The sequence below is a fragment of the Eulemur rufifrons genome, chromosome 15, assembly GCF_041146395.1.
Source record: "Eulemur rufifrons isolate Redbay chromosome 15, OSU_ERuf_1, whole genome shotgun sequence".
NCBI lineage: Eukaryota > Metazoa > Chordata > Mammalia > Primates > Lemuridae > Eulemur > Eulemur rufifrons.
Genome location: NC_090997.1, coordinates 26,856,538 through 26,868,610, shown reverse-complemented (window position 1 = coordinate 26,868,610; position 12,073 = coordinate 26,856,538). Strand labels below are relative to the sequence as shown.

At 33.7% G+C, this 12,073-nt stretch overlaps 1 protein-coding gene across 1 annotated transcript in view; it reads left to right on the top strand.

Moving 5' to 3' along the window:
- The window catches only part of EYS (eyes shut homolog), a 1,462,097-nt gene extending 1,451,534 nt beyond the window's left edge, over positions 1 to 10,563 (top strand). Inside the window, 2 exon segments of the mRNA XM_069488330.1 lie at positions 3,523 to 3,684; positions 9,362 to 10,563. Of these exon segments, the coding sequence (XP_069344431.1) occupies positions 3,523 to 3,684; positions 9,362 to 10,563 (1,364 nt within the window).
- Positions 10,564 to 12,073: the final 1,510 nt, after the last annotated feature.

The following is a 12,073-nucleotide window of genomic DNA, read 5'->3' as shown; positions in this document are numbered from 1 at the left end:
TAAATAAGACACAAGTGAACACCATAAATTAAAAACCCAAGACTTTTGGTAATAAAAAATTAAAATTTGCCAATAACAAAACATACCATAAGCAAAGCCAAAATGAAATCAACAGATAAGAGGATATACTTGAAAAATATATAAGAAAGGATTGGGACCCAGAATACATTTTAAAAATTGCAAGTCCAGTAGAAAAACATGAACAGAAAAGTCACGGGAAAACCCAAAATGGTCAATATTCACACACAAGCACAAGCTCAACTTCACTTGTAAATCAGCAAAATGCAAATTAAAATAAAACTGAATCTATGATTGCTGAAAACCTAAAATTTTAATAATTTCAAGTGTTGAGGATATAGATAAGTATATTGTCATCCACTGCTGGTTGGAATATAAATTGGTGTGGACACTTTGAGGGTAGTTTGGTGACATCTGTTAACTCTAAAAATGCACAGACTATTCCACTGAGATTCCATTTCTCAGGTGAACACATAAAAAACTTTCTTACATGTTTACAAGGAGGTACAATCAAGTATGTTTATTACAACAGCGTTAGTGATAACAAAGTAATCTTAAGCAACTCAAGTGCCTATCAATATGGCAGTGTTTAAATAAATTGTGATATAATTAACCTAAGATAGTCAAACTATGACATACACAGAAATAAAAGGAAGCCAGTGTATCTGAAGCTTAAAGGACAAGGAAGAAAGTGTACAGACAAGGACACCATATTTTCATGCAGGTTGTTCACTGAAAATCTCCAGGGAACACTATTCATATAGATTCCAATGTGAATGGCATCCCCCTGGAGTTATGCAGTAAACCATATGCATAACAGTACATAACAGATATGTGGATGGGATGATATTGGGAATTTAACAAAAGACCAGATCATGCAAAGCCTCAAAGGCCACGGTAAAGAATATGCATTTTATTCTAAGTAAAATACATGAAGGGATTAAAAAGGAGAATGAATTATTGTTTTAAAAAATTCCTCTGGCAGCTATCTAAAATAGATTAGAAAGGATTAAGAAAAGAAATAAAAGATTGATTAGAAGTATATTGCAATGGTCTAATCAAGAAATGATAGTGGCCTTAACTTGGATGGTGAAGTAGAAATGGAAAGGAAAAATATGACATATATCATGTAGATAGAATTTACAAGATGTAATGATGTTTTAGAGTGGAATAGGTAGAGGAAATTTTTGAGAGAGTGCAATCGAGAGAATTACCAGGTTTCTGTATGGAGCCATGAATGGGTGGTGGGACCATTTACTTATCTGAGAAAGACTGAGAGGAGAATATCTTTCAGCAGTACAATCTCAAACATGTTAAGTTTGATATGACTAAGATAGCCAAGACAAGTTATCCATGAGAGAGATGGCTATATGAAACTGAAGCTCACAGAAGAGGTTTAGACAGACATAAATTTTTAAGGAGTTATCATACAGATATTTCTTGAGGCCATGGAATTAGATGAGGTAACCAATGGAAAGAAAAGAGAAATGGTCCTTTGAAATTCCTGAGGAATTACAAAATTAGAAGAAGGAGTACATACAGCCAGAGAGATAGGGTGGGAAACCAGGAGAAATGGAATATGATTGGAAATAGCCTACGTGTCCTTCAATGAGAGAACTGTTAAGGAAATTATCCTATAACCATTCTATAAAATATTATACCCACAAAAATATAGTCAACTGATCTTTGACAAAAGAAAAAGGCAATACGATGGAGAAAGAATAGTCTTTTCAACAAATGATGGTGGAGACTTGGACACCCACTTGCAAAAAAAAAATCTAGACATAGATCTTACATCCTCACAAAAATTAACTCAAAATGGATCAGAAACCTAAATGTAAAATGCAAAACTATGAAACTCCTAGAAGAAAATATCGGAGAAAAATCTAGATGACTTTGAGTTTGGTGATGAATTTTTATATACAACACCAAAGGCAGGATCCACGAAAGAAAGAATTTATAAATTCATTGACATTTACAACTTCTCTGCAAAAGACACTTTTAAGAGAGTGAGAATACAAGCCACAGACTAGAAGTAAATATTTGCAAAAGATATATCTGATGGAGGACTCTTACCCAAAATATACATACAGGTCTGAACATACAACTCACCAAAGAAGACATTCAGATGGCAAATAAGCACATGAAGATGCTCAATGTCACACCTCATTAGAGAATTGCAAATTCAAACAGTAAGATACCACTAGACACCTTTTAGTATAGCTAAAATCCAAAACACTTATCACCAAAAGCTGTTGGGATGTGGAACATCAAGAACTCTCATTCATTACTGATGGGAATATAAAATGGTACAACCATTTTGGAAGACAATTGGGCAGTTTCTTACAAAATTAAATATACTCTTACCATATGATCTAGCCATTGTGTTTCTTGGTATTTGCCCAAATGAATTGAAAACTAGTGTCCATACTATTTGAAGCAACCATATGATATTCTGGAAAAGGCAAAACTATGGAGACAGTGAAAAGATCAGTCAGTGGTTGTCAGGGGAAAGAGAGGGTCAAATAAGAGAGGATTTTTAAGGCAATAAAACTATTCTTATTATACTGAATAGTAGACACGTCATAATACATTTGACAAAATCCATAGAATATATAATATCAGGAATGAACCCTGTGTAAATGATGGACTTTGAGTGATAATGATTTGCTAATGTAGGTTCAATTTTAACAATTCTACCACTCTGGTGGGGGTGTTGATAGTGAAAGAGGCTGCACATGTGTTGAGGCAGGGGGTGTATGGGAACTTTGTATTTTCCACTCAGTTTTGTTGTGAACTTAAAACTGCTCTAAAATAAAAAGTGTGTTTTAAAAAATACTATAAACATATTTAAAAGAAGCAACTGGTAAAATACAATATCAAAGTTTCACAAAGATTACTGAATGAAAAAAGTATTTATGCATAATTTATATAAAATATGGTTTCATTTATGTAAAATAAATCAGATACTAGATATACACATACAGTAATTGTATGTGCATTAAAAAAAAAGTCTGGCTACATATGTAATAAATTGTTAACAGTGATTCCTGAGATTAAGGGAGGAGAAAGAACAATAAAATTTCACTTTTTTTACTTTACACTTTTATATTATTTGAATGTCTTATAATAAATATGTATTAATTTAGTAATACTTAAAAACAATTTTAAACGTACACTCAAGTTTTAAACCATTCTTAAAATCTAAGTCAGTGTTTATGTAAATGTGGTCTAAGGACCCCATGTCAGAAACACCTGGAGGATTTATTAAAGTACAGTATTCCTTGAACTTTTCAATAATTGGACCCATTACAAAAGTCTAAAGTTAATAGAATTAGAACAGACTCACAAAGTTACCAAGGCTCGATGTATTCATGTATTCAATGTATTACTCTTGGAAGATAAACTCCTAAATTTCAAAATTATGTAAGCAATTTATTGTATTTATGAGCAATTTTAATCTAGTAGATGACTCAGAGAGCTCTCTCTCTTTCTCTCTCTCAGCTTTATCTATAAGTGATCCATCTTTCAGAAGCAACGAATTATCCTGGATGTCTTTTGCTTCTTTTCATATTCGAAAAAAGACGCATATGCAATTGCAATTTCAGCCTCTTGCTGCAGATGGTATCCTATTTTACACTGCACAACATTTAAAAGCAAAATCAGGTAAGACTGGCAAGATCTTTGTTTGCAGAAAATAAAAAAAAAATGAATTCCTAATAGTATATTAAGCAATATGTAGCAGTGTATTTAAGTCATCTAGTCTGTAAAATATGTAAACACTTGATGCTTTTATGTTCCATTATCACTGCAAGTGTATGCTTGTGAATTTAGGCTCCCTAAATAGAAATGCTAACAAAATAGCAAGAGGTTTGTTGGAATTAAAGTTAGAAAAATCCAAATATAGTATATGCTCAACTTTATAATAATCCCATCACAAAAGACATAAAAGCTATGCATGATAGCCCTCTGTCATGAGACAAAATATGCATATAAAAGATTTTTAAAGGCAAGGCATGCCTGATATATTTCAAGTAGATTCATACACATTTACAGCTGCAAATATCCTCAAGCTGTTCCATCACTCAAATTGTAAGCCCAAAGGTTTGCATTCCAAAATAAGTTTATAAAAACATTTTGAACCTTAAAAGATGCATACTTATCATAAAATATGGAATAAAATATCCTAGTATGCTCTAATTTTAAAAATTAATTTTTGAGGTTTTATTATTTTATACTTGATTTCTATTTTCATAACTTTCTTCAGAATTCTGACAAAGACATTTGTATACATAGTTACATTTCTATTGCAAAATATTTTTAAAATTTTTACATTTGGCTTTCTTTCATCTTGTTTCTCAGAAAATGAAATTTCAGTATTGAGAAGTAATTAAATCAGTTTGTTTCTCATAATTAACAAAAATGGTGCTCTGATTTTCACAATCTAAGTATTAATAGTTCTCATGTAACTTTCTTCATTTGCTTCTAAATGATGAGAATGTAAGAGAATTAGACCAAACTGGGTCCATCTCAATGCACTACTGAAATAACTTCAAAATAATTTCAAAGAAAAAAGATAATTTTAAAGAGAAAAAGGTAACATAATTGAGCTATAGAATATACCTTAGAAGAGATGTTCTCCTAAGATTTGACAATTGGTTTTACATTCATGATTAACTGAAATCTCCCTAAGAAAATGTCAAATGCGAGAACCATGCCCAAGAAAATTTCTAATTATAGAAATTCTTATAGAGAAAATTTCTATTTATAAACCAAGAGACATTAAAAGACAAACAGCTTCAGTTGTATTGCTCATTAAAAAACTCAAGATAATGTAAGTAGGACTTTTGTATAAGAGTATAAAGTCAAGATATATTCACGATTATTCAGGATTGTGACTGGCTGGGTATGCACTGGATATACATTTGTGTTTATGTATATGAAATATTAATACACACAGAAGGGCAAGAGCACATCTTAACATGTTATTCAATGCATGTAGTTTATGACAGTCAAGATTTTCCTTTTTCATACCATTAGACACTTTACAAAGAGAGATTCATTAGTTTCACATCATGATTGACACTGCATTTGATACTTATGTAAGGAAATCGTAAAAATTTTAAAATATTAAAAATCTAAGTTTTACAGGCTTAGACCTAGATTAACCTAAAGACAATTAACAGATGAAAGGCATAAGCTTATTTTTCAGTAATCAAGTGACATAAATAGATTATTTGAAGCCTGTTTCAAAGGTTGCATAAAATACAGATGACTGTCCTGTACTTTGTGCCTTCTCTAAGAGTTATAATGTCTGATGTAAACGTTAACCAAGCCTTCATAGCTGATCCCCTGCTAAGTGGAGCTATTAGTAAAAAATACCCTCTTAATATACAATGGCAGCAGCCTGAGCAAGAGCGAGACCCCGTCTCTACTAAAAATATAAAGAAATTATATGGACAGCTAAAAATATATATAGAAAAAATTAGCCAGGCATGGTGGCGCATGCCTGTAGTCCCAGCTACTTGGGAGGCTGAGGCAGAAGGATGGCTTGAGCCCAGGAGTTTGAGGTTGCTGTGAGCTAGGCTGACGCCACGGCACTCTAGTCTGAGCAACAGAGACTGACAAAAAACAAAAAAACAAATATACACAATGGCAAAATTCACAAATGTAGATATAAGCAGCCAGTTAGGTTTTTATACATAGAAAATCAAATTCTACATTAACAAAGTTTCTCTTTAAAGGTTAATATAATAATTTGAGTGCTCTCAAATACTGTAACATTTAAAACAAAATGGCAATTTTAAAATTATCCTAGTGGATTTTAGACCCCTGATTTTTGAAAGATACTTTAAGGAGCTAAGACCCTGACCCCTATTTATCTCTGCTAAAAATTTAATGTCTTAAAATGATTTTTATATATACAAAAATTATCAATGTTTTGTGAAGCACAAATGAATATTGAGAGCCTGAATTCATCTTGATATAGTTAATCCACCTAGACTAATGTGTATTTTAAAAGCCTAGTTATTGCAATATGAAGTTGAAATGTATATAAATAAGTTAAAATTACCTTTGCTTTCCTTTTCTAGAGTGTATATAAAACTCCCCTAATATGCTGTTTCTACAGTCTCTTAACAAATGTTGAGTACTACAAGGTGTCTCTCTGATCTACTAAGAAACACGGTGGGGGTAGCAGAGGATGGGGTAGAAGTAATGGCCAAAGATGGGAGGGTGGAGCCCCAGCTGTGGTTAAATGAGCATCAAATAGCCAAGGTGAACTCATTTATGATCTTCATTCCATTTGAGCTCTGTTTCTCACATGGACTATTCATTATATTTTATTACTCTAATGCCAATCTGTACTCATAAATAGAGAATCATATCCTAATCAACTGAAATAAAAAGGCTGGATGGTTTAAAAACAAAAACTGCTAATACTGCTACAAGAGTTATTTTAGCTTCCAAGGCCACAGAGAGAGAAAATCTCTTTGTTAACTCTTCATAAGAACATATTAGCACAGTTAAAATAACCATTCTTTCACAGAAGCGCTTCTAGCAAGAAGAGTCTCTTCTGGTTGGAAACCTGACCAGTGAAACAGATCACAGCTTCAGCTTTCCCAATCATTTGTTAGATATGTTATATTCTAATGCAGCTTTACACTGTAAATTGTTTACTACAGATACATAAGTAGCAAGAAAAGCTTCTTCCATAATCCTGTGAAAGAGAACTGGTTTGTGTTCATTTGCAGGCCACAAAGTATATTCAGAGTGCTATAAAATTTTTGAATTCAAGGCCGGGCGCGGTGGCTCACGCCTGTAATCCTAGCACTCTGGGAGGCCGAGGTGGGCGGATCGTTTGAGCTCAGGAGTTCGAGACCAGCCTGAGCAAGAGCGAGACCCCATCTCTACTAAAAATAGAAAGAAATTATATGGACAGCTAAAAATATATATAGAAAAAATCAGCCGGGCATGGTGGCGCATGCCTGTAGTCCCAGCTACTCGGGAGGCTGAGACAGGAGGATCGCTTGAGCTCAGGAGTTTGAGGTTGCTGTGAGCTAGGCTGACGCCACGGCACTCACTCTAGCCTGGGCAACAGAGTGAGACTCTGTCTCAAAAAAAAAAAAAAAAAAATTTTTGAATTCAGTATCGTCTCCTTGTTCTAGATTGTTATGGTATAAAAATTTAAATAATCCATATTTCTTACATAACCTGAAAGTTTGTAATACTGCTTCTCTTCTAGTTAAAATGCTGTTCTATTATAGTTAAAATGCATGTTAGAAATTATTATGCAAATAAATTTAGTTTTACTTTGTTAGAAAATTAAAAAACAATTTTCATATCATTAAAGGTAAAATGGTTTTGCTTTCAGGCCAAAACTAGTATTTGAGAAATATCCTGAGTCATCTCACTCCATAACCCTATAAAGATATTTCTTTATTTAAATTATTTATTGTCTACTTATGTGCCAGGCACTGTGCTAGGTGCCGAGGATAAACTGTTTGGCTAAACCTGGCACAGACATTGTTCTCATAAAGCCTACAAGCTAGTGGATGAGGCAGTAAGTAGTTAATCATATATAATGACAGAGGATTTTATTTATTAAAAGTTCTCTGTGAGGAAAATGATCTAAGCAAGAGAACCATAGTTTGATATAGAACTGTAGAGCTGTTAAGTCTTCCAATTGTCCTAGAATGGTCTGATATAGACCACAAAGGGGAATAGAAGGAATGAACACTATTTGTGGGAGGGAAGTAAGGAAATATGGCATCCCAGGGGTAAGGTAGGGGGAGGAAGAGGAAAAAGTAGCATAGTGTCAAATAACCCTATATGAGAAAAGGTTGTGAAAAGTTTGAGGGAGGAGAAAGTGTTACTCTGCTGAAGATGTAAAAGACCTTTGCTACGCTCTTGAAACAATCTTACACTGAAGAGCTACATTGTTTTTCAAAGCAAGTAGAGTTGTCTTTACTTTTATATCTGCATGCCTCATGCAACTTCAGATGCTGGATCATATTTGTTCAGATTTCTTCCCACATGACTATATAATCATAGAATGAGATAATACTGTGGAGGGAAATCCTGCAATATTGAAGCACTTACAGAAAAAAACTTGACCTACTCTGAGAAATCAAGACTTCTGAGGACGTACCGTTTGATCTGAGATCTGAAGGATGGGTAGGAGTTACCTAGTTGAGGTGGAATAGGGTGGAGTGTTTCTAGAAAACATACACAAAGGCCCTGACAAAGGCACATGAAATTCTAACTAGGTCAGTGTCACCGGAGTAAAGAGAGAGAGGAGGTTTAGGGGGACAGTACATTCGGTTAAGATTGGAAAGAGGGGAGAGGAGCCAGGAGTTGACAGAACCTTTATAGGTACATGAGTTTAGGTATCTATCCCAACAACAGTGAATGACATTAAAGGGTAACATAAGGATCAGGCTTTCATTTGAAAAGATCACGTTAGCTTTAGTGTAGATTAGAAAACCAACTGGAAATGAAGAAAAGTGGAGGCGGCAACAGAAAAAGCTAGAAACGATAGTAAACTTAACTAAGGTGGCAGGTGAAAAGTGGACAGAATCAAGAACTTTTACAATGAATCAAAATGCTATTAATAAAACTGTTATAGACCTATCTTGTGATGGATTTATGTGTTGAGTGAAGACAGGATGGTTCCAAGGATCACATTTAAGTTTTTGACTTGAAGAACTGGATGGATAATGGAGTGATATACTGACTTTGGGAAGACTGGAAGAGGCCAGGTTGATGGGAGGAAGTTCTCACACTGAGATATGAACTCCAGAGCTTGCAGTGCGTATAAAACACTCACATAGACATCTTGAATAGGGATTTTTGTACTCGTAGATAGAACTTGAAGCCAAGGGGCATGGCTGAAACTTAGGAAAGTATGCAATATGAGATGTTCATAGCACTACTAACTGCTCTCTTAATTCTTTTCTCTTGCTTATCTCCCCAATCTCTCATCAAAATCAAATCAAATGTTAAAATAAAACATTTCAATTACTCATTTTTACACACTCTTAACTTAAATCATTTAAGGAAAACCTCACTTTTAGTACCATAATACTTTCATTCAGTGAGAACTATCTACAACTTGGGAAAACTTACTTGGCCAGTTGCTGAACAAAATAATAACAGGATATAATGTGTAATGTATACAAGTATGTTTTGATCTATAAAGTTGAAATAAAATTAACAGAATTGTGCTCCAGATTTGTTACATTTCTTCAAAACCAAGACTTACCCAAATTGGCCAGAAAGAGCAAAAGCTTTTAATGAAAAACTTTTTACTAACTAAACTGATTAATATTCTCTTTATTGACAGGTGACTTTTTATGTATCTCCTTAATAAATGGTTTTGTTCAACTTCGCTACAATCTTGGTGACAAAACTATTATTCTAGAAACTCTCCAAAAAGTAACTATTAATGGAAGTACTTGGCATGTGATAAAAGCAGGAAGAGTTGGTGCAGAAGGCTACCTGGATCTGGATGGGATAAATGTAACAGAAAAAACATCCACTAAAATGAGTTCCCTGGACACAAACACAGACTTCTACATTGGAGGAGTATCATCCTTAAATCTTGTAAATCCCATGGCAATAGAAAATGAACCCATAGGTTTTCAAGGTTGTGTCCGAGAAGTTATTATAAATAATCAAGAATTACAGTTAACTGAATTAGGAGCAAAAGGTGGTTCAAATGTAGGTGACTGTGATGGGACAGCCTGTGGATACAACACGTGCAGAAATGGGGGTGAATGTATAGTAAATGGCACAACTTTTTCTTGTAGATGTTTGCCACAATGGGCTGGAAATACATGTAACCAGTCTGTGTACTGTTTGAACAATCTTTGTCTCCACCAATCTCTATGCATACCTGACCAATCATTTTCTTATAGTTGTCTGTGTACTTTGGGTTGGGTGGGAAGGTATTGTGAAAACAAAACTTCATTTTCAACTGCAAAATTTATGGGGAATTCTTACATTAAATACACTGATCCAAACTACAGAATGAGAAACCTTCAGTTCACTACTGTATCCTTAAATTTCAGTGCCACTGAAGCAGAAGGCCTAATTGTATGGATGGGGAAAGCTCAAAATGAAGAAAATGATTTTCTAGCAATTGGTCTCTATAATCAGACCTTGAAAATAGCGGTTAACTTAGGAGAAAGAATTTCTGTGCCTATGAGCTACAGCAATGGCACACTGTGTTGTAACAAATGGCACCATATACTTATAATTCAAAATCAGACTCTAATCAAGGCCTACCTAGATAACAGTCTAATTCTTTCTGAGGATATTGATCCAAACAAAAAGTTCGTTGCTCTAAACTATAATGGTATTTGTTATCTAGGGGGTTTTGAATATGGTCGAAAGGTAAATATTGTTACTCAAGAGATTTTTAAAAGAAATTTTGTTGGCAAAATTAAAGATGTTATATTTTTTCAAGATAAAAAGAAAATTGAATTAATTAAATCAGAAGGATACAATGTTTATGATGGAGATGAACGAAATTAGATTACATAATATTGGCGATTTTAATACAGAAAATATGAATATAAATTTAGTTACTTTGACAGTTCTTTGGTAGATTATGTACAGGGAATAAACTGTTTATTATTACCTGAAATACTATAAATGCTAACACATCTTTTTGATAAACTTGTAAAATACCACTGAAGAAAAGGTTCTGGTTGTTTTCCTACATCTAATTTATCTGTATATATGTTGATTCCTATGTTTTAACTCCATTAGTTCATGCAGTGTTTACTCATCTATGAAAAGTTAAAAATAAAATTCAGGTGAGAATGAATTAGTGATAGGTACAAATAAGGAGAAAAAGTTATTAACCAAAGGAAAAATAAAAATTATACAAGGAAATGTAACCATACAACACTATGTGGCTCAGCTACAATCATTTATATGACTGCAATAATATAAAACCTGAATATGGACTTAAACCAAAAATTATTGCATATTGGAAGGGGGAAAATGAGGGGAGTTGAGAGTCAGCCGGTGAGGGCTAAATTCTTGTCTTTCATAGTAAGATATCAATAGATAATACTGTATTTGTAACTTAAAATATTGCACATGCATGTCACAAACGTGAAGGCAAATGTCCTAAGAAATGTCTAAAAGGATTAAAAGTGGCTGTCTCCAGAGAGAACAGTGCAGAGGACTGTTGCTTTTTGTTTATAAACCTTGCAGAACTATTTCACTTCTTAAACCAGTATACTGGTTTACTTACTTCTTAAACCAGTCTACTTACATAACTGATCAAATAAAAAAAATAAATTTCACTTATGTTTAACTGTTGTCCAGTCTACAGATCTCAAAATTAGGCATAAAACAGGTTCTGACCACCACTGAAAATTACTGTCCTTATATGTACTGCTGGAAGCATAACTTGAAAAGTACATATTTTGCCCAAACATCAGTTGATATAAGTGTGAGTAGCATTTTCACCTGCTCCTCCCATTCCATCACTGCAGATTGGATAGTCATTATTGCTGCTGTTCCTTAGCACTTTTAGACTTTGATATTTATAATTTTGCCAGCAAGAAAGCGACAGACAACAGATAACTTTGAGCACTAAAAGGTAGAACAGGTCATGTGGAGGGAAAAAAACTCTTAGTAATAAGCAGCATGTAGGGTTTAAAAGGAAAAATACATACTTATCCATCAAGTAAATGAAGAAAAGAATTCACAAAGATAAGGACTGATGAACACAAAGTTAACGCTTGTGCAGATTCTGGTCTATACAAAGGAACTAGGTTAAGTAATCTGTCATTTGAAAAACACTAGATTTTTAAATTATTTTAGCCACTCTAATCCAATCAGAAAGCTATAGACATTCCTGGAAGGATTTAGGACCAAAGTTAAGAACTTTGGCACCATTTAATAGGGCACTAATGGCTCCCAGACTGTTCCTATTGACACTAGAAGTGTGAGGGCAGAATATAACCTAAGGCAGAATTGCAGAATGTCTACATATTGATTCAAAGGTTTTCTTGTTTTTTAACAGAAACCACTCAAG